General features: G+C 43.8%; 1 protein-coding gene across 2 annotated transcripts in view; it reads left to right on the forward strand.

Moving 5' to 3' along the window:
• The window catches only part of dolpp1 (dolichyldiphosphatase 1), a 41,257-nt gene that overhangs the window by 9,088 nt on the left and 8,816 nt on the right, over positions 1-23,353 (forward strand). The window contains exons 1-3 of one of the 2 annotated variants that reach the window (XM_072566020.1): positions 1,883-1,997; positions 15,772-15,872; positions 17,765-17,849. In XM_072566020.1, coding sequence (XP_072422121.1) covers positions 1,913-1,997; positions 15,772-15,872; positions 17,765-17,849 — 271 coding nt within the window. In that variant the 5' untranslated portion in view covers positions 1,883-1,912. Of the gene's footprint in view, positions 1-1,882; positions 1,998-15,771; positions 15,873-17,764; positions 17,850-23,353 lie in introns of those variants that run through there. The other variant, XM_072566021.1, reaches the window with a different exon arrangement.

The following is a 23,353-nucleotide window of genomic DNA, read 5'->3' on the forward strand; positions in this document are numbered from 1 at the left end:
GAGAGCAGGAATCATCAGCAATGCTTCGTCTGAAGGCTCACTGAAGATGTTACCTAGTGTGGTGACGAAACATCCAGATAGTAGAGTTCAAGCCCAAAAGTTATTGAACTTGATACTGAATCCTGGAGGCTGCAGGATCCCCAAACAGAAAATGAATGTTGTTCTCCCAGCTTACACTGGGTGACCCAGTCTTCACAGAAACCTATGTTCTCCCTGCAAAAATTACCCTGAGCTTCCAGTTGCCTGCCAGTTTAATACACCACTCTATTCCATGGCTAAAATCTCTGTCTCTGGTTTGTGGTAGTGCTCCAGCGAAGCTCCGCATAAGCCGAAAGAACAGCACCTAATTTTCTGCTTGGGACCACGCAGCCTTCTGCACCCCATTTGTGTTCAATAACTTCAGGCCTTTAACTCTACTATATCATAGCCCACCAGCTCCCACACACCAGGCCTTGTGGTCACATTTTCCAAGTTGCTGGAAAAGCTCAGCAGGTCTGGCAGCATCTGTGAAGAGAAATCCAAGTTAATGTTTGGGGTCTGGTGACCCTTCCTCAGAACTGGAAGCTCAAGGTGACTTCTGTGGGCAGAACGTAAGTGTTCTGAGGAAGGGTCAACAGACCTGGAATGTTAACTTTGATTTCTGTTCAGAGTTGCTGAGCTTTTCCAGCAACATGTGTTTTTGTGTGTTGTGATTCCATAGCCTGCTGTTACACACAACCCATTGTTAGCCACTATTAATAGCTAGTCGCTCTCCTAACCAGATTGTTATTGACTACGTTTCTGTCCAAATGATCATCTCTCTCTTTGGGCTCTAACCCTACCTTACTCTTTACTCCTTACCCTCTTCTCCCCCCCCCATCATATCTTCTGCATATAGATCCACCTTTTCCTAGCTACCCTCAGTTCTGAGGTAGGGTCACTGGACCTGAAACGTTAACTCTGATTTGTTTCCATAGATGTAGAGGTTCAAAAGGGACGTAAGGGGCAACTTCTTCACGCAGAGGATGATGCTGCCAGAGAAAGTGGTGGAGGCTGGTACAATTACAACTTTTAAAAGACATCTGGATGCGTACATGAATAGGAATGGTCTGGAGGGATATGGGTCAAGTGCTGGCATATGGGGCTAGTTTAGATTAGGATATCTGGTTAGCATGAACTGAGTTGAACTGAAGGCTGTTTCCATGCTCTATAATCTCTGTGACGTTAAAAATCTCAACACCAGGTTATAGTCCAACAGGTTTAATTGGAAGCACATTAGCTTTCGGAGCGACGCTGGGTGATAGTGGAGGGCTCGATCGTAACACAGAATTTATAGCAAAAATTTACAGTGTGATGTGACTGAAATTATACATTGAAAAATAGATTGTCTGTTAATTCTTTCATCTGTTAGAATACAGTGAAGTGAAACTAACAGGCTTAACAGACAATCAATTTTTCAGTCACATCACACTGTAAATTTTTGCTATAAATTCTGTGTTACGATCGAGCCCTCCACAATCACCTGATGGAGTGTGCTTCCAATTAAACCTCGTGGAATATAACCTTGTGTTGAGTGATTTATATTTATATCTCCACATTTATATCTCTGCTGATGTGACCTGTCTGCTGCCAGACCTGCTGAGCTTTTTCCGGTCACTCTATTGTGTGACACTGTCGGGGAGGGCTGGGAAGTTGCCAGTCCTGTGATTGGACGAGCGGCCGCCCCTCTCGGATTGGCCGGCTGTGCGGCCCAATTGGTGGCGGCCGCCGGCTGGAGGAGGGGTGTGGGGGCAGGTGTGGGGTGTGTGGGGGGGGAAACACCGCCTCCTCTGCGCCGCGATTGGCCGAGCCCGCCGCCCAGACCGGCCTGCCATTGGCCGGGGGCTGCGGCGGCCGTGATTGGCTGCAACCGGGCGGCCGTGATGCGGTGAAGATGGCGGCGGTGGCACAGTGCTCGGTCGCTGTGGAGAAGGAGCGCTGGCAGCCGCTGTCCTTCACGTACGTCGAATATCCCCCAGGTATGGCCGCTTCTCCTGCTCGGGTACCGGGGCTAGGATGCTTCCTCAGCCTCCCTCGAGAGTTTGCATTTTAAAAAAAAACCCATATACTTTTCTTATTACGAGCGGGGCAAGATTGACTAGCGAGTGGTCGGCTGCAAGAGGAGAATGCGGTGAGCCTGGCTCGGCAGGCCTTGCGGGGCTAAGAGGTGGCGGCGCCTGGTTGCTGCCAAATAATGCGCCGTTAGATTGCATGCGTCCCCCTTTCAAGTGCGCATGCGGCATGTTGCTGGATGATAGTGGCCTGATCTCCGATCTCTGCGCATGCCTGGCCGGCTCCTGATGCGCAGGCGCGACTTCTGGGTCAGGGTGGGAGAGCTTTTACTGCGCGTGCGTATTGCGCCCACCTTGCTCAGTACTGTCATGGTGAAAATATTTATAGCAGTGGCTAATCAGAGATTATACTGAGGGCACCAGTACAGAGTTATTTATTGACGTTTAATTCATATGCTCCTTTTAAAATTGAAAGGGCAGTATGATTTGCAAGAATTGAAACTAAGATCTTATTGAAATTTTCTTTTTTTCTGTAAGGGCATTTGAGAAAATGCAATTCAGGGGCTTTCTAGAATTTTAAAGGTAAAGTCGCCATAGTCCTACCCTGCCAAAGGGCTACTCTGTCATTACAGGTTGTTTAGTCTAAGGGAGACCATGCCTCAGGTCAGGGGAGAGGTTGGAAAAGGACAGTGTTTCGAGGTAACCTCAGCCAGGAACTGAACCCATGCTGTTAGCATCACAAGCTGCCCATCCAGCCAATGAGCTAACTGACTCCCAGTAGAATTCTTGGGACTGGAGTAAGCCATTCAACCCCTGTTGTGCCATTCAGTGAGATCATGGCTGATTTTTGTCCTAACTCCATAAAATTGCCTTTGGCCCCTGTCCCTTCTACCCAGTTTGATTTAGCCATGGTAGGTCAAGTGGATAATCCCATCACATGCAGAGCAAATTAACATATAAACCAATCAATCATTGAGAAAAGAATGTCGTATTTATCTACCGCTATTTGCAGGATATCTCAAAGCAGTTTACTGCCGACTAAGTATTTTTGACATTAAAAACACTCTCAATGAGTCTGTCGGCATTTGTGGAGAGAGAGCTTTTAAGTCAAGTATGATATCTTCAGAACTGTAGGCACTCTTGCATAATAGGAAATGTGGCCAATTTATATAGCCCAAGCTCCAACAAACAGATAACCTGTTTTAGTGATATTGGTTAGGGGACAAATACTGAGCTGGGCACTAGGGAAAGTGTCTATATTGTTATTCAACATTACAGAAAATCACAGAGGAGAGGAGGCGGCTGTTTGGAGAGCCGGTGCAAATACAATGTGCCAATTGAGCAATTTTCTTAGTGTAGATAGGATAGTGAAGAAGGCGTTTTATATGCTTTCCTTTCAAAGTTTGGTAGAAGATTTGTAGCTCGGGTGCTCGTTGTTGTGGTTCTGTTCGCCGAGCTGGGAATTTGTCTTGCAAACGTTTCGTCCCCTGTCTAGGTGACATCCTCAGTGCTTGGGAGCCTCCTGTGAAGCGCTTCTGTGCTGTTTCCTCCGGCATTTATAGTTGCCTGTCTCTGCCGCTATCAACAAACACATCGACCTGGACCCAATATACCAGCCACTACAGTGGACAGCTCGAACTGACAACCGGAAGCGGCAGAGACAGGCAACTATAAATGCCGGAGGAAACAGCACAGAAGCGCTTCACAGGAGGCTCCCAAGCACTGAGGATGTCACCTAGACAGGGGACGAAACGTTTACAAGACAAATTCCCAGCTCGGCAAACAGAGCCACAACAACATGCTTTCCTTTATTGGTCAGAGTATTGAATACAGGAGTTGGGAGGTCATGTTGCGGCTATACAGGACATTGGTTAGGCCACTGTTGGAATATTGTGTGCAATTCTGGTCTCCTTCCTATTGGAAAGATGTTGTGAAAGTTGAACGGGTTCAGAAAAGATACACAAGGATGTTGTCAGGGTTGGAGGATTTGAGCTACAGGGAGAGGCTGAACAGGTTGAGGCTGTTTTCCCTGGAGTGTCGGAGGCTGAGGGGTGACCTTATAGAGGTTTACAAATTATGAGGGGCTTAGACAGGGTAAATAGGCAAAGTCTTTTCCCTGGGGTGGGGAGTCCAGAACTAGATGGCATAGGTTTAGGGTGAGAGGGGAAAGATATAAAAGAGACCTAAGGGGCAACTTTTTCACGCAGAGGGTGGTGTGTGTGGAATGAGCTGCCAGAGAAAGTGGTGGAGGCTGGTACAAATGAGCATTTAAGAGGTATTTGGATGGGTATATGAATAGGAAGGGTTTGGAGGGATATGGGCTGGGTGCTGGCAGGTGGGACTAGATTGGGTTGGGATATCTGGTCTGCATGGATGGGTTGGACCGAAGGGTCTGTTTCCGTGCTGGACATCTCTATGACTCTTCTCCTTGCGATCTGCACATGCTTCTTTTTAGATGCAATGCTAATCCCTTTTTTGAATATTTCAATTGAATCTGCCTCCTCCGCAATCTCGGTCCAAACCTTACAACTTACTGCTTTAAAAACCAATTCATATCTCTCTTGTTGCTTTTGCCAATTACTTTAAATATGTGCTGTCTCATTCTTGATCCTTTCACGGTCAGGAACATTTTTTTTCCTATCAACTCTGTCCCGACCCCTCATGACTATGACCATCTCCTCTTAGTTTCTCTTCAAGGTAAACAGCCCTAACTTGTCCAATTTGACTTCCTAAACAAAAACAAATTGTTAGAAAAGCTCAGTAGGTCTGGCAGCATCTGTGAAGAGAAATCAAAGTTAGCATTTCGGGTCCGGTGACCCTTCCTCACTCTGACTTCCTTACTGAAATTCATTGTCCCTGGAACTATTCTTGTAAATCTTTTCCGCACTTTCTCTAATCCTTTGTATTTCCTGAAATGTGGCGACAGAACAGGATGCAGTATTCCAGCTGAGGCTAAACTAGTGTCTTGTACTTATTCTGCATAACATTGTTGCTTTTGCTCTCTATATGATAAATCCCAGGAGATAGTATGCTTCAATAACAACAGCTCTCAACTGATCCTGTCTTTCTCAATGAATTATGCATACCCCTGATCCTGACCCCCTTTTAGAGTTATACCCTTTATATTGTCTGTTTGTGTTCTTCCTATCAAAATGAATGATCTCACATTTGTCTGTATTGAACTTCACCTATAATCCGTCCACTCATTCCACCAATTTGTCTGTATTCTGTTGAGGTTGTGTACTACCCCCCTCAGTTTCTACTGCTTCTAAGTATTGTATCATCTGCAAACTTTGAAATTGTAACCTCTACACCAAAGTCTGTGCGTTAATATATACAAAAGCAAGGGTCCCAACATTGGTCCCCTGGGAACTCCATTGCAAATCTTCCACAAGCATCCACCACTCACCTCTCTCTTTTTCTGTCACTTTGCTAATGCAGCGTCCATGTTCTTGCAGCCCTTTTGTTCTGTGAGCTATAACTTTGCCCCAGTTCTGTTGTGTGACATTATATCTGATCCATTCTGGAAGTCCGTATCCACTTCGCCAACAGCATTGTCTTGATCAACCTTCTCCAGAAAACTCCAGTCATTTAGTTAAGGCACAGTTTTCCCTTAAATGATTGTCTGTAGAAGTTTCCATACTTCTGAATTTAAATTGGTTATGACAATTTTTGAACATTTGCAATTCTCTAGTTCCAAAACTAGATGGCATAGGTTTAAGGTGAGGGGGGAAAGATTTGAAAGGGACCTAAGGGGGAACTTTTTCACCCACAGGGTGGTGGCTGGTGCATGTATGGAATGAGCTGCCAGAGGAAGTGATGGAGGTTGGTGCAATTGCAACATTTAAAAGACTTCTGGATGAATATATGAATAGGAAGGGATGAGAAGGATATGGGCCAAATGCTGGAAAATGGGACTAGATTTATTTAGGACCTCTGGTCAGCATGGATGAGTTGGACCGAAGGGCCTGTTTCCATGCTGTGCAGCTCTATGACTCTGACAACAACCTGAGTCTAAAGAAGTCTGAAAAACAATGACCAGTGTGTCTCCAATTTCAACTCTGTGCCTTGGACAGCTCATCAAATCCTGGTGCCTTATCTAATTTGAAATACAGTCTATCAAATACCACCTCCTTACTGATTTTTCAACCCACGAATTACCTCATCTTTCACCATGACCTGTACAGCAACATCTTCCTGGATCAAGTCAGGTGCAAAGTTCAGTTGTTCTGCTATAGTGCAACAATTGTGTTCTTCTGCAACCTCACGCCATAGAAAATTGCAGTATGGAAAACTGCGATAGAAACTCACTCTAGAAGATCGCTAATAGAATATCATTATACCTGTTCAGTAGAAAGTTAGTGTTATTCAAACAATGTCCACAATTTGTCAATCACGTTATCGCCAATTTGCGCTGATGAAACACGTGCTTAGCAGAACGACCTGTATTCATTTCGTATTTCACCCGAAGCAGTTCCACAACAGACATATCTGCTCTAAGCCCTAAAGTTCAGCCACATCCAGTCATGAGTGGCGGTGGACAATTAAACAAAGGAATAGCAAATGGATTTTAATTTAGATAAATGTGAGGTGTTGCATTTGGTAAGGCAAATCAGAGCAGAACTTATAAAGTTAATGTTAGGGTCCTGTGGAGTGTTGCCAAAAAAGAGACGGGTGTAGGTTCATAGTTCCTTGAAAGTGGAGTTGAGATAGACAGGGTGTTGAAGAAGGCATTTAGCATGCTTGCCTTTATTGGTCAGTGCATTGAGTATAACCATTGGGAGGTCATATTGTGACTGGATGGCATGTTGGTTAGGCCGCTTTTAGAAAACCTATCTTCAATTCTGGTCACCTTGTGATAGGAAGGATGTTGTTAAACTTGTAATTTTTTTCTGAACCCTTTCAAGGATTTTGCTGGGATTGGAGAGTTTGAGCTATATGAAGACACTGAAAAGGCTGGGGCTTTTTTTTCCTTTGGAATGTTGGAGGCTGAGGGGTGATCTTTATAGAAGTTTATAAAGTCATGAGGGGCATGGATAGTGTAAATAGCCAAGGTCTTTTTCTTTTTCTGAGGGTAGGGGAATCCAAAACTAGAGTACATTGGTTTAAGGTGAGAGGGGAAAGATTTACAAGCGACCTAAAGGGTAACATTTTCCACACGGTGGTGCATGTATGAAACGAGAAGGAAGTGGTGGAGGTTGATACAATTACAACATTTAAAAGGCATCTGGATGAGTATATGAATAGTAGGCATTTAGAGGGATATGGGCCAAATGCTGGCCAATGGGACTAGCTTAGTTTAGGATATTTTGTTGGCACTGATGGATTGGACCGAAAGGTCTGCTTTCTTGCTGTATAACTCTATGACTCTAAAGAGCAGGCCCTTCAGATATTGCCATTCCTCAACACTGAGGATGGGAACACATCTGTGCAAAAGATAAGGCTGAAGTATTTTTTAAAACCAGAAATGCTGAGGGGAGGATGCTGGCATCACAGATGCCAGTCTTCAGCCAATTTACTGCACTCCAAATGCTATCAAGAAACAGCTGAAGGCACTGGATGCTGCAGGTGCTCTAACAACATTCCAGTAAAATACTGAAGATGTGTGGTTCAGAACTTGCTGTGTCACTATTCAATCTGTTCCAGTGCAGCTACGCACTGACATCTGCCTGACAATGTGGATAATTGTTCAAGTATGTCCTGTACACACACAACAGGACAAATCCAACCTGGCCAATTATCACCCCATCAGTGTACATTTAGTCATCAGTGAAGTGATTGAAATAGTCATAAACAGTGCAGCACTTGCTTAGCAATAACTTGGCCACTGATGCTCAGTATGAGTTCCCTAAACCCATTATACAATAAGATGTAGGAGCACAATTAAGCCATCGAGTCTGGTGTGCCATTCCGACATGACTGATATGTTTTTCAACCCGATTCCCCTGCCTTCTCCCCATGATCTTTGACTCCCTTACCAATCAATACCCTGTCTCCCTGTTAAAGACCCTCAATGATTTGGCTTCCATGGTCTTCTGTGGCAATGAGATCCACAGATTCACCACGCTTTGGCTGAAAAGACTCCTTCTCAACTCCATTCCAAATGGTCATCTCTTCACTCTGAGGCTGTACCCTTGAGTCCTGGTTTCTTGGACTAGTGGAAACAATGTTTCTCCATCCACTCTATTCAGGGATGTCAGTATTTTCTGAGTTTCAATAAGGGTACTCCCTCTTCCTTCTAAACTCCATTGAATACAAATCCAGAGCCCTCAACCACTTCTCATATGACACATCCTTAGAAACAGAGAGTCATAGAGATGTACAGCATGGAAACAGACCCTTCGGTCCAACCCAACCCTGCCGACCAGATATCCCAACCCAATCTAGTCCCACCTGCCAGCAACCAGCCCATATCCATGTATCCACCCATAGGCCTTTTAAATGTTGCAATTGTACTAGTGTCCACCACTTCCTCTTGCAGCTTATTCCACACACATATCACCGTCTGTGTGAAAACATTGCCCCTTTAGGTCCCTTTTATATCTTTCCCCTCTCCACCCTAAACCTATGCCCTTTAGTTCTGGACTCCCCCACCCCAGAGAACAGACTTTGTCTATTTACCCTATCTATGCCCCTCATGATTTTATAAACCTGAGGTCACTCTTCAGCCTCTGACGACCTAGAGAAAACAGCCCTACTCTATTCAGCCTCTCCCTATAGCTCAAATCCTCCAACCCTGGCAATATCCTTGTAAATATTTTCTGAACCCTTTCAAGTTTCACAACATCTTTCCGATAGGAAGGAAACCAAAATTGCACATAATATTCCAACAGTGGCCTAACCTAAACTGTTTAAGAAAGGTGGTAAGGACAAGTCAGGGAACTATAGACCAGTGAGCCTGACGTCGGTGGTGGGCAAGTTGTTGGAGGGAATCCTGAGGGACAGGATGTACATGTATTTGGAAAGGCAAGGACTGATTCGGGATAGTCAACATGGCTTTGTGCAAGGGAAATCATGTCTCAAACTTGATTGAGTTTTTTGAAGAAGTAACAAAGAGGATTGATGAGGGCAGAGCAGTAGATGTGATCTATATGGACTTCAGTAAGGTGTTCGACAAGGTTCCCCATGGGAGACTGATTAGCAAGGCTAGATCTCACGGAATACAGGGTGAACTAGCCAGTTGGATACAGAACTGGCTCAAAGGAAGAAGACAGAGGGAGGTGGTGGAGCATTGCTTTTCAGACTGGAGGCCTGAGACCAGTGGAGTGCCACAAGGGTCGGTGCTGGGCCCTCTACTTTTTGTCATTTACATAAATGATTTGTATGTGAGCATAAGAGGTACACTTAGTAAGTTTGCAGATAACACCAAAATTGGAGGTGTAGTGGACAGTGAAGGTTACCTCAGATTACAACAGGATCTGGACCAGATGGGCCAATGGGCTGAGAAGTGGCAGATGGAGTTTAATTCAGATAAATGCGAGGTGGTACATTTTGGGAAAGCAAATCTTAGCAGGACTTATACACTTAATGGTAAGGTCCAGGGAGTATTGCTGACCAAAGAGACCTTCGAGTGCAGGTTCATAGCTCCTTGAAAGTGGAGTCACAGGTAGATAGGATAGTGAAGAAGGCGTTTGGTACACTTTCCTTTATTGGTCAGAGTATTGAGTATAGGAGTTGGGAGGTCATGTTGCAGCTGTACAGGACATTGGTTAGGCCCTTTTTTCCATGATCATTCTTGTAGACCTCCTCTGGACCCCCTCCAACGCCAATGCATCAACCCTTGGATATGGGGCCTGAAACTGCTCTCAGTATTCCAAAAGCGATCTGACCAGAGCCTTATACAGCCTCAGCAGAACATAGAACAGTACAGCACAGTACAGCCCTTGATGTTGTGTTGGCCTTTTATCCTACTCTAAGATCAGAGTAAACTACTCACTCGTCAGTGTACTGTCTTCCATTTGCCTATCCAAGAGTCGCTTAAATGTCCTGAATGTACCAGACTCTACTGTTGTGTTCTAGCCCTCTTGAAATGAATGCTAACATTACATTTGCACTGCCAAATGAGCCTGCATGTTCACCATAAGAATATCCTGAACTAGGTTTTCCAAATTTCTTTGTGCTTCAGATTTCTTTGTCCTCTTGGTATGTTTCTTCCTCCGTAGGAAGAATTTCTGCTGTCAAAAAGGAGAGGAGCAGAAGAGTTGACGTTCCTGATGAAGAACTTATTCTCAAAACGTCAACTCTGCTGCTCCTCGGTTGCTGCCTGACTGGCTGTGCTTTTCCAGCACCACACTCTGATCTCCAGCATCTGCAGTCCTCACTTTCTCCTAGTTGAATTTCTGCTGTGCTTCCTGAATTACTCTCAGAAACTCCTGCCATTGCTGCTCCCCCATCTTCCCTGCTGCCCTCACCTTCCAACCAACTCTGGCCAGCTCCTCCCTCATGACTTTGTAGTTACCTTTACTCAATTGTAATATCATTGCATCTGATCCTAGCTTCTCCCTCTCACACTGCAGGTGAATTCTATCATATTTTGGTCACTGCCCCCTCGGGGTTCCTTTGGTCTCTGGCATTGTGAGGCAGCAGTACTGACCTGGTCAGAAGTCTGACCAACTATGACACTTGAAGCACAAGCATGAAATGTTAATTTTTGCTGATAAGTTAGTGATTTAGTTGTTGGCCCTTTGTGCTGAATGTGAGAGTAGTTTTAGTACATTTGAAAGTTGCCCTTTAGTTTTTTCAGAACAATGGGACTGTATTATATGCATTACAAATGGGTTTGAAAGGTTTCATTGGTGTATACGTTTGGACCGTTAAGCAGCCATGGGAGGTTAGCTGAAGACATTGGTTGTTACTGAGCGTTTTGAGTTTGTGCGATACTTTGAAGAGGGTAGGGGAAAGATGCCACGTGAAAATTAATGTGCAGAGGAGCAGTCTTTTGGGATTAGGCTCTTTTCACAGCTGTGAATTGGTGCAGAGTATAACGGGTCTGAAAGAGGGAATTAAACAAAATAAAGCATGCTGCAAAAGGCTTATTCAGAGCCTTTAATAATCAATTGAACTGAACTGATCCGGCAGTTATATCCTGGCTGTACATAGTCACAACATCTTGCCATTGTCAGTCTGCTAATCAAATCCATGTTTCAGGCTTGACTTCGGAATTCTCACTTCCAAGTTGGAAAGGTATGATTTTCACTGAATTGCAGAAACAGGCCCTTGGTCTAACTCATCCATGCCAATCAGACGTCCCATCCCAATCTAGTCCCATATCCCTCCAAACCCTTTCTATTCATATACCCATCCAGATGCCTTTTAAATTTTGCATTTGTACCAGCCTCCACCACTTCCTCTGGCAGCTCATTCCACACATGCACCATCCTCTGTGTGAAAAAGTTGCCCCTTAGGTCTCTTTTATATCTTTCTCCTCTCACCCTAAACCTATGCCCTCTTGTTCTGGACTCCCCCACTCCAGGGAAAAGACTTTGCCAATTTACCCTATTCATGCCCCTCATAATTTTGTAAACCTCCGACGCTCCAGGGAAAACTGCCTCAGCCTGTTCATCCTCTCCCTATAGCTCAATTCTCCAACCCTGGCAACATCCTTGTAAATCCTTTCTGAACCCTTTCAAGTTTTACAACATAGTGCTTTGGGACGTATGTGTAACATAATGCATATCCTTTGTTTTCCTGACGTAGTTCAGTCTTTAGCCTCCTGTTAGACTGATTCCATTAACTCCCTGGTGTACTGGTATTCAACTTTATAGCGTGCGTCCTATTAGCCAGTCACAATCCTCTGGCTGGAACTTGTGTTTTTGGATGCAGGTTACTTTTATCATGACTTCATTGTTTACTCTGCCTTCCCAGCTGATGCCTAACTTGTTTATACAATGTGTTCCAAATGCTTCCAACTTCTGCAATTAGCAGTTGATACTAAACAATTCCCATCAGTTGGTTTATCTGATCATCTCATTCCTATATTCATTTGGGATAAATATTTCCAGGTATAAAAATTCATCCACATTTTCTGAGGCCCCACTATTGAAGTCCAGTTACTTGTTCAGGTTTTATTTTTCGATCGTTCATTCGATCGATCGATCGATCGATGTGGGCATCATTGACCAGACCAGCATTTATTACCCATCTCTAATTACCCAGATAGCAATTAAGTGTCAACCACATTGTTATAGGTCTGGAGTTACCATGTAGACTAGACTAGGTAAGGGCAGCAGACTCCTTACCTAAAGGCGGTGAGGAAGGCAAATGGACTGCTGTTCTTTATTTAAAAGGGAATGAAGTGTAAAAGTGGGAGGTTTTCCTAAGTTATATGAGGCATCAATCTGGTCACAGCCGGAACACTGAACAGCTTTGAGCCCTGATCTGGGGATGGCAATGGAACAGTCCAGAGAAGATTCACTAACTGATACTAGTTCGGAGTCATAGAGATGTATGGCACTGAAACAGACCCTTTGGTCCAACCCGTCCATTCCAACCAGATATCACAAATTAATTTAGATCCATTTGCTAGCATTTGGTCCATATCCAAACCCTTCCTATTCATGTACCCATTCAGATTCCTTTTAAATGTTGTAATTGTACCAGCCTCCAGCACTTCCTCTGGCAGCTTGTTTCATACACATACCACCCTCTGTGTGAAAAAGTTGCCATTTGGGTCCCTTTTAAATCTTTCTCTTCTCACCATAAACATATGCCTGTAGGTTTGGCATCCTCTACCTGAGGGGAAAAGACCATGTCTCTTTACTCTATCCATGCCCCTCATGATTTTATAGACCTCTATAAGGTCACCCCTCAGTCTTCAATGCTCCAGGGACAATAGCCCCAGTCTATTCAGCCTCTCCCTATAGCTCAAACTCTCCAACCCTGGCAACATCCTTGTCAATCTTTTCTGAACCCTTCTAAATTTCACAACATCCTTCCTATAGGAGGGAGACCAGAATTGCGCACACTATTCCAACAGTGGTCTAAGTATGAAAGAACTTAATCAGAAAATGGCTTGGTTTGAAAAAAAGGCAAGTCTTCCTTTAGGTGAATTTCCATCAAAGAGAATTGCACTGACTTGTGATCATTTGACTTGTAGCCTTTTGTCTCAGAACAGATCAAACCTGGGTCCTTCCTTGACAGAATTGTTCATTTCCACCCTTGGCTACAAATTTACCAAATGTGTCATGTTCCTTTTTATTTGTGTTCAATATAATTGCACTGTTGAAAATATTGATGTCTTTTGAGATTCACCGTTGTGTAATTACCATAATGTAATAAACATGAGTAGGAGTAAGATACAGGGTCCTTTAAAATGATTCTACCATTTAGTAAAATAGTAGTTAATGTCCTCCCTCAGCACCACCTCTTGTATGTTTCCATTTTCCTTGATTCTGTTCGTATCCAAAAATTAATTAGTTCCATCCTTTAGCATATCAACTACTGAACATCCACCAGCAGTGTTAGGTATTAGAGTCATTGAATCGTGTAGTACAGGAGGAGACCATTTTGTTTGTCAAGTCCATGTTAACACACTCTCTCTAGAATAGTCTAGTTCCATCCCTGTGCTCTTCGTTTGGTTGACTGTAGAAATAAAGAATTCCAAAGATTTGGAACCCTGTGAGTGAAGAAATTTTCCTCATCTCACTCCTAAGTGCTCATATATAGTGCACCAGAGTGGAAAGATGAATACTTGATGGACCTCTTTTTCCCCCCATCCATTCATTTACTTATAGCTGAGTTCCTAATCTCAGTTGTGCTGGTGTATGAAAGGATTGTAAGAGTGCACAATCTGTTCGGGATTGTGATAGAAGGGTTATGGGGTGCAGATAGGAAAGTAGAGTGGAGCTATAGGGAGAGGCCGAATAGGGCTGGGGCTGTTTTCTCTGGAGCATTGAAGACCTTTATAGAGGTTTGTAAAATCATGAGGGACATGGATAGGATAAATAGACAAGGTCTTTCCCCTGAGGTTGGGGAGTCCAGAACTAGAGGGTGTCCGTTTAGGGTGAGAGGGGAAAGATATAAAAGGGACCTAAGGGGCCACTGCATGCAGTGGGTGGTGTGTGTGTATGGAATGAGTTGTCAAGAGGATATAGTGGAGGATAGTACAATTACAGCATTTAAAAGTCATCTAGATGGGTATGTGAATAGGAAGGGTTTAGAGGGGAATGAACCAACTGCTGGGAATGGAACCAGGTCGGATTGGGATGCCTGGTCAGTGTGGATGAGTTGGACCGATGGGTCTGTTTCTGTGCTGTACATCTCTGTGACTCTAGAGCAAGGCCATAACCAGATCAGCCATGATCTTATTGAATGGCAGAGCAGGCTCAATGAACTGAATGGCTTACTAACCCTCAAGTGTTATGTTCCCATGGAAAAGGCAAAACTCGCATGAACTTAGGGCATTCCAAATGCTTTGCAGCCAATGAAATACTTTAAGTCTAGTTATTGTTTTAATGTAGGAAATGTGACAGTTAATTTGCACTCATCAAACTCCTACAAACAGCTTGTTTTTATGATCACACAAATCTTTGAGATGTTTTGGGATAAATATTAGGGTTGGTTATGGGCGAGGGCTTTCTTGGTCTGAGTAAATTGTACTGTTTGATGTTCTGTTTGCACTTGAGAGCAGACAGAGCTCCAGTTTGATATCATCTTAGAAATTTGGCTCCTCAGACATCGCAGTGCTCCTTTGGTGCTGTACTTGGGAGTGTTGGCCATGCACTGAATCTCACAACCTTCTGACTGACATGAGATGGTTTCCCACTGAATCACAGCTTGATTGTAGAGAAGCGAGCAACCAAAGTGTTTGTTTCATCAACAATAACTTGCATTTATGAAGTGCATTTAACAAAGTACAATCTCTTAAGGGACTTTGCAGTAGTGAATCAAATGAATTTTGATACAGAGCGACAAAATACTTAGAGAGGTGACTAAATGTTTAATCATAGAGACCATTATATTCAAAAGGCAAATAGAGGTGGAGAAGTTTAGGGAAGGAAATAAAGTGAGTTAACTAAAGATCTGGCCTTCAACAGTGGATGATTAAACTAAAACATAGACAAGAGGCCAGATTGGAAGAGTGCAGAAATCTTACAGTTGTGTGACTTGTGAAGATCACAGAGAAACGGATAAAACAGTCCATGGGTGAAATGAAATTGAGAATTTTAACACAGATATGTTGGCGCCTGGTTAGCAATTTTGGCCAGTGAGAAAGGGGAGGGTGATGGGTGAGTAGGATAGGGGGCAAATTGTGAAATGAAAATCAGTGTTTTGGATTAATTCCAGTTTGGGTGAGAGGCTGACTTGGAGTGCATTGAAATAGTTAAGTCAAGAAATAAAAGAAACTTGGGTGAGGTTTTGGCAGCATATGCGCTGAGCTTGGAGAGGTGGGGGTGACAATGTTATCAAGGTGTAAGAGTCTAGTTTTGGTGCTGGAATTTGGCTGATTATTCATTCTGGGTCAGATTCAATGCAGAGCTTGAGAATGATCTGGTTTGGCTTCTGTCAGTTACTTGGGAGAGGGATAAAGTTAGTGGCTAGGAAGTACATTTTATAGTGGGGACGAAAAGTGCATTGGCGCTTCCTCCATTTAGTTTCATGTCCAGAGCACTGACTCAGATGATCATCTATTCTCTTCATCATGAGACATCTTAGGAACATTAAGGAGGAAATGGAGAGAACAGCTTTTTCTTAAAAATATGTTGCACAAACCTAAACATTGTCTCCTTTCTCTTGTCTCCAGGTGATCTCACAGGAAAAGTTCTTGCATATTTAAGTCTTGTCCCAGTATTTATCCTATTTGGTTTCATCACACTCATTGTGTTCAAGAGGGAGTTGCACTCTGTAAGTTACGTGTCTATTTCTCACATTGATTCATGAGAATAGTTGTTCTGAACGTTTGTTTCTGTGGAATGGTCTCGGTTCTGCTATATTCCCTATCAGAAGTCACCATCTCTTCTTCTTCTCTGGGGAAGATGGAAGTCTGAAGACTGGGCAAGGTGGTTTCTCTACCTGACACTGTAGGACAGGGGAAAAAGACTTGATTGCCATTGTGGATGCACCAAGGTGATGGCATCATATGTCTCATGTACCTCATTGATGGTTTCTCAAACAGAACTCAATCGTTTTTTTTGTGTGCATGAATGCAATCTCTAATAGAAACTTTGTTATAATTGTTCTGTAATTTTTTAAAAAAGCACAAAATTAATGTAATTTTCTTCAAACCTGCTTTATTTGGGTGAGGGTAGTTATATTGCTGGACTATCCGGAGGCCTGACCAATATCCGGAAATGTGCGTCCACCTTCCACTGTGTGGAATGAAATTCAATTAATGATTTAATTGTAGAATAAAAATCTAGTCTCAGTGACAGTGAACAAAGGAAAAGCTCATTAGAGCAGGTGTTCTGTTGACCTGGCTTAGTCTGGGCCCACAGGTGACTCCAGAACCACAGCGACATGTTTGATTTCCAACTGGCCTCTGGAATGGTGAGGTAAGTGACTCCATTGTGTTCAAGAAGGTAGCACACCATCACCTTCTGAAGGTCAGGTACAACTCAACAGTAAACACAGGCCTGGCCAGTGAAACACTCATCCCAAGAATGAATAAATAAAAGGTTGTCCCTGATAGCCCATCTATTGGGGCTGTATCTTTGTTGTGTATTCACTTGATTTCTGCATGCAGAGAGTTCCTAAGCTTAAGCACTGGGAGTCGTTTTTGCTTCTGTTTCTAAATGGATGACTCCTCCTTGCACTCGGGGACGGTTTGGTGGCAGGGGCACCACCTGCACATATGCTTTAGGTGGAATATATGATGGGACATGCAAAATGGAGAGAAGTGAAAAGTTCATGAGTCTCTAATCTGATGTTCAGAGTGAGTGTGTCCAGCGGCTGATTCTTTGGCTCAAGCAGCTCTTTTGTCCCAAATAAACCCTGTGGAAATTCTTACCAGTCACCTGTTGTAGAACATGTATATGGATTAAGGGTGGCTCTGAAACATTTGTTTGGTGTGCTTTAAATTTGCAAGCACTGTACTTTGTCTGGAAAAAAAATCATCTTAAGCACAGAAACTTTGAGGTAATTTTCCATTAGAGCACGAAGGGTGTTCCATGCACAAACCACTCGGCAGAACCATTTCACAAAAGAGTGGTTTTATACTTCCTGAAGTTTCTTATACTGTACAGCAGCATTTCCTTTACATTTTATTGAGTTGCTACCCAGCATTGTATGGGGAGGTGGGGGCTAGGGAAGTGACTGCATGAGATTGAGGGCAAAGCTTGAAATTCGAAGCTTGTTGAATGAATTTACCGGCCCTGAGATCCACCAGCACCACCATCTTCCTGCAGAGAGTGAGAACCCACACCATGGGCAGAATTAATGTCCACCTTGGAGGAAAAGCATCTTGGTGATTCTTGCATTTGTTATTGCTGGCATCTGCTTCATGTTTTTTTTATGTGTGCAGTGCTGTCATATAAAGCAACTGCTTCAAATGTTAACAAAGGCAGCTGGTAATTTCAGTACCTTGAGTAACCTCTGTATAATATAGTTTGCAAGTTCCCTTGTGAAATATCTTACTCTGTTTTTAGTATTTTGCCTGCAACAATTGAAGGTCTTTGGTAAGCGTGTCTGTCACATTATGGATTGTGCTGGTGGAGGCTAAGAATTGCAGTGAATCAGTCTGATTTGGTGAATGAAGACTTCCCTAGTTTACAGTTTGCACTCTTTGTTATTTGTTTCAGATTTCATTTCTGTGTGGTTTGGTACTAAATGAAAGCTTCAACTGGGTAATTAAGAATGTTATCAAAGAACCTAGACCTTGCCAAGGTGAGAGTAACTTGCTGCACTAAGTGTTTCCATTCTTTCCTTAATAAGGAGTGAGCATGTCTTACTAACAACTCATTGAGAACCAAATTACTGTATTTTCTGGTGTACAGGCTGCACTGTCTTGCATATTTAAATTTTCCTTAAATATACACGGATTCTGGGTAATCCAAGATGGAGGATGGGAAAAATTTCTAGCTGTAATAGGCTGCTTTTTTTTTTTTGAGGTATTTTAAGTGTTCGAGATTATTTCCTCGAATTCCAGGAGCAGCAATTACTGTTTTATATGCTATTGCGTTGTTTTGGAACTTGGGAGAAAAAAAAAGTCAAAATAACGGCACTTATAAAAGAGACAGGAACAGACAAAGACAGCACATGGTCTGTGCAGGAGAGAGAGCGAGAGAAACCCACACTGCTAACTGAACAGCAGTGAACCTGCGCAGTTACTGCCTTTTGCTGTTGAATTCATGTATCACTGGACATTGGAGTGTGTCTGGGAAAATGAACATACAGTGAAATTCACAACTGATCTTGGGAGGAACCTGTTTGGGAGAGGTCTCAGCCCAGAAACAGATAAGAGAATAGTTTGAAGTGTGGCCTTGCTGTAAGTCTGCAGTAGTGAGTAAAGTAGGTTCTTTCTTGATTCAGTGTTTCATTGAGATATGTCTTGATTAAACTAAAAAATATAAGCTGTAACTATTAAATTAGCCTGGAGCAGTGTTTTGTAGAGGAATAAGATGGTGCTATTTTCTGGGTCTGCAGATTGGAAGAAGCAAAAATAACCCTTAGTAGAGTAGTGTACTCTTGTCGCATGTGGGAGTTTAGGGAGAGCTTACGTGTTACTGAGGATTATATCTGCAATAAATGCTATTATTTGCAAATCCTATCAGATCAAATGGATTGGTTGGAGCGACAGAGACAGTGAGGAATTTACAAGAGCAAGGAGGTATGATGGAAGGCAGTTATAGGAAGAGAAAAACGTTTCAGATACAGTTACATAGATGGGTTAACTCCAGGAAAGGTAAGAGAGGTAGGCTGCTAGTGCAGGAGTCTTCTGTGGCTATCCCCATTTCAAACAGGTATGCTGTTTTGGAAAATGTAGGGGGTGATGGTTTCTCAGGGGAATGTAGCACGAACAGCCAAGTTTCTGGTATCGAGTCTGGCTCTAATGCAATGAAGGGTACGTCAGGTTCCAAGCGATCGATTGTGTTAGGGGACTGTCTAGTCCTAGGTACAGACAGATGTTTCTGTGGCCAGCAGTGCAAAATCAGAATGGTGTGTTGCCTCCGTGGTGCCAGGATCAAGGATGTCTCCAAGAGGGTGCCAAATGTTCTCAATGGGGGTGGGGGGACCGGTAAGAGGTCATTGTACACATTGGAACCGACGACATTGGAGGGGAAAAGGTTGAGATTCTGAAGGGCTATCAGAGTTAGGCAGGAATTTAAAAGGGAGGTCCTCGAGAGTAGTAATGTTTGGATTATTCCTGGTGTTACGCGTTAGTGATCTCTTTCCTCACTCTGAGACTGGTACAGTTGAGAAAAGAAGTGAGTCAATCAATCAGGGCAGGCAGGGACAAAGCAGACAACAATGTAGGACTGATAAATTAAACTGCATTTATTTCAATACAAGAACAGTGCATTGTTCTTTCCTAACAGGGAAGGTAGATGAACTCAGAGCATGGTTAGGAACATGGAACTGGGATATCATAGCAATTACAGAAACGTGACTCTGGGATGGACAGGACTGGCAGCTTAATGTTTCAGGATACAAATGCTACAGGAAGGACAGAAGGGGAGGCAAGAGAGGACGGGAATGGTGTTTTTGATAAGGGATAGCATTACAGCTGTGCTGAGGGAGGATATTCCCAGAAATACATCCAGGGAAATTATTTGGGTGGAACTGAGAAATAAGAAAGGGATGATCACCTTATTGGGATTGTGTTATAGAGCCCCTAATAGTTGGAAGGAAATTGTGAAACAAATTTGTAAGGAGATCTCTGTTATCTGTAAGAATAATTGGGTGGTTATGGTAGGAATTTTAACTTTCCAGCCATTGACTGGGACTGCCATAGTGATCAGGGTTTAGATGTAGAGGAATTTGTTAAGCATGCACAGGAAAATTTTCTGATTCAGTATGTGGACGTACCTACTCGAGAAGGTGCAAAACTTGACCTACTCTTGGGAAATAAGGCAGGGCAGGTGACTGAGGTGTCAGTGGGGGAGCACTTTGGGGCCAGCGACCATAATTCTATTCGTTTTAAAATAGTAATGGAAAAGGATAGACCAGATCTAAAAGTTGAAGTTCTAAATTGGAGGAAGGCCAGATCTAAACTTTGACAGTATTAGACAAGAACTTTCAAAAGCTGATTGGGGGCAGATGTTCACAGGTAAAGGGATGGCTGGAAAATGGGAAACCTTCAGAAATAAGATAACGAGGGTCCAGAGACAGTATATTCCAGTTAGGCAAGTCTGGAAGGTGTAGAGAATGCTGGATGACTAGAGAAATTGAGGGTTTGGTTCAGAAAAAGAAGGAAGCATATGTCAGGTATAAACAGGATAGATTGAATGAATCCTCAGAAGAGTACAAGGGCAGTAGGAGTACACTTCAGAGGGAAATCAGGAAGGCAAAAAGAGGACATGAGATAGCTTTGGCAAATAGAGTTAAGGAGAATCCAAAGGGATTTTATACACCTTCAGGACAAAAGGGTAATGAGGGAGAGAATAGGGCCCTTCAAAGATCAGCAAGGTGCCCTTTGTGTGGAGCCGCAGGAGATGCTAAAAGAGTATTTTGCACCGGTGTTTACTGTGGAAAAGGACATGGAAGATATAGAATATGAGGAAATAGATGGCGACGTCTTGAAAAATGTCCATGTTACAGAAGAGGAAGTGCTGGATGTCTTGAAACACAAAGGTGGATAAATCCCCAGGACTTGACCAGGTTATCCTAGAACTCTGTACGAAGTTAGGGAAGTGATCGCTGGGGCTCTTACTGAGATATTTGTATCATTGATAGTCACAGGTGAGGTGCCGGAAGACTGGAGGTTGGCTAATGTGGTGCCACTGTTTAAGAAGGATGATAAGGACAAGCCAGGGAACTATAGACCAGTGAGCCTGACCTCGGTGGTGGGCAAGTTGTTGGAGGGAATCCTGAGGGACAGGATGTACATGTATTTGGAAAGGCAAGGACTGATTAGGGATAGTCAACATGGCTTTGTGCGTGGGAAATCATGTCTCTCAAACTTGATTGAGTTTTTTGAAGAAGTAACAGAGGATTGATGAGGGGAGAGTGGTAGACATGTTCTATATGAACTTCAGTAAGGTGTTTGACAAGGTTAGCAGGTTAGATCTCACAGAATACAGGGAGAAGTAGCCATTTGAATACAGATCTGGCTCAAAGGAAGAAGACAGAGGGTGGTGGTGGAGGGTTGTTTTTCAGGCTGGAGGCCTGTGACCAGTGGAGTGTCACAAGGATCGGTGCTGGGTCCTCTACTTTTTGTCATTTATATAAATGATTTGGATGTGAGAATAAGAGGTATACTTAGTAAGTTTGCATGGCAAAAGTGAGGACTACAGATGCTGGAGATCAGAATCTAGATTAGAATGGTGCTGGAAAAGCACAGCAGGTCAACCAGCATCTGAGGAGCATGAAAATCGATGTTTTGGGCAAAAGCCCTTCATTAGGCATGAAGGCAGGGAGCCTCCAGTGAGGAAAGATAATTGGGGGGTGGGGGGGAGGCTGGGGAGAAGGTAGCTGAGAGTGTTATAGGTGGATGGAGGTGGGGACGCTAGTGATATGTCAGAGTGGATAGGTGGGAAGGAAGATTGGCAGGTAGCTGCTTAAAAATGTGTTGCTGGAAAAGCGCAGCAGGTCAGGCAGCATCAAAGGAGCAGGAGAATCGATGTTTCGGGCATAAGCCCATCTTCAAGGACCTCATCAGAAGCAACAGATATAATAAATGATATTGGTGGATGTGCAGGTAAAACTTTGGATGTGGAAGGCTTCTTTAGGGCCTTAGATGGAGGTGAGGGAAGAGGTGTGGGCGCAGGTTTTACAGTTCCTGCGGTGGCAGAGGAAGGTGCCAGGATAGGAGGGTGGACCTGACCAGGTAGTCACTGAGGGAACTGTCTTTGCGGAAAGTGGAAAGGAGTGGGGTGGGAAATATATCCCTGGTGGTGGGGTCTGTTTGGAGGTGGCGGAAATGGTGGAGGATGTTGCGATATATGTGGAGGTTGGTAGGGTGGAAGGGGTGGTCCAAGGGGGTTCTGTCCTTGTTGCGGTTGGAGGGGTGGGGTTTGAGGGCGGAAGTGCGGGACATGGACGAGATGCATTGGAGGGCATCTTTAACCATGTGGGAAGGGAAATTGCGGTCCTTAAAGAAGGAGGCCATCTGGTGTGTTCTTTGGTGGAACTAGTCCTCCTGGGAGCAGATACGGTGGAGGTGGAGAAATTAGGAATATGGGATAGCATTTTTGCAGGAGTTAGGATGGGAAGAGGTGTAATCCAGGTATCTGTGCGAGTCGATGTGTTTGTAAAAAAAAAAGTGTTGAGTCGGTTGTCATTAATGGAGATGGAGAGGTCCAGGAAGGGGAGGGAGGTGTCAGAGATGGTCCAGGTGAATTTAAAGTTGAGGTGGAATGTGTTGGTGAAGCTGATGAACTGCTCAACCTCCTCGTGGGAGCACGAGGTGGCGCCGATACAGTCATCAGTATAGCAGAGGAAGAAGTGGGGAGTAGTGCTGGTGTAACTACGGAAGATGGACTGTTCTATGTAGCCGACAAAGAGACAGGCAGAGCTGGGGTCCATGCGGGAGCCCATGGCTACCCCTTTCATCTGGAAACTTAGTAAGTTTGCAGCTAACGCCAAAATTGGAGGTGTAGTGGACAGCGAGGGAGGTTACCTCAGATTACAACAGGATCTGGACCAGATGAGCCAATGGACTGAGAAGTGGCAGATGGAGTTTAATTTAGATAAATGTGAGGTGCTGCATTTTGGGAAAGCAAATCTTAGCAGGACTTATAGACTTAATGGTAAGGTCCTAGGGAGTGTAGCTGAACAAAGAGACCTTGGAGTGCAGGTTCATAGCTCCTTGAAAGTGGAGTCGCAGGTAGATAGGATAGTGAAGAAGGCGTTTGGTATGTTTTCCTTTATTGGTCAGACTATTGAGTACAGGAGTTGGGAGGTCATGTTGCGGCTGTACAGGACATTGGTTAGGCCACTGTTGGAAAACTGCGTGCAATTCTGATTTTCCTATCAGAAGGATGTTGTGAAACTTGAAAGGGTTCAGAAAAGATTTACAAGGATGTTGCCAGGGTTGGAGGATTTGTGCTACAGGGAGAAGCTGAACAGGCTGGGGCTGTTTACCCTGGAGTGTCGGAGGCTGAGGGGTAATCATATAGAAGTTTACAAAATTCTGAGGGGCATGGATTGGATAAATAGGCAAAGTCTTTTCCCTGGGGTCGGGGAGTCCAGAACTAGAGGGCATAAGTTTAAGGTGAGAGAGGAAAGAT

The sequence above is a fragment of the Chiloscyllium punctatum genome, chromosome 49 (assembly GCF_047496795.1).
Source record: "Chiloscyllium punctatum isolate Juve2018m chromosome 49, sChiPun1.3, whole genome shotgun sequence".
NCBI classification, from domain to species: Eukaryota; Metazoa; Chordata; class Chondrichthyes; order Orectolobiformes; family Hemiscylliidae; genus Chiloscyllium; species Chiloscyllium punctatum.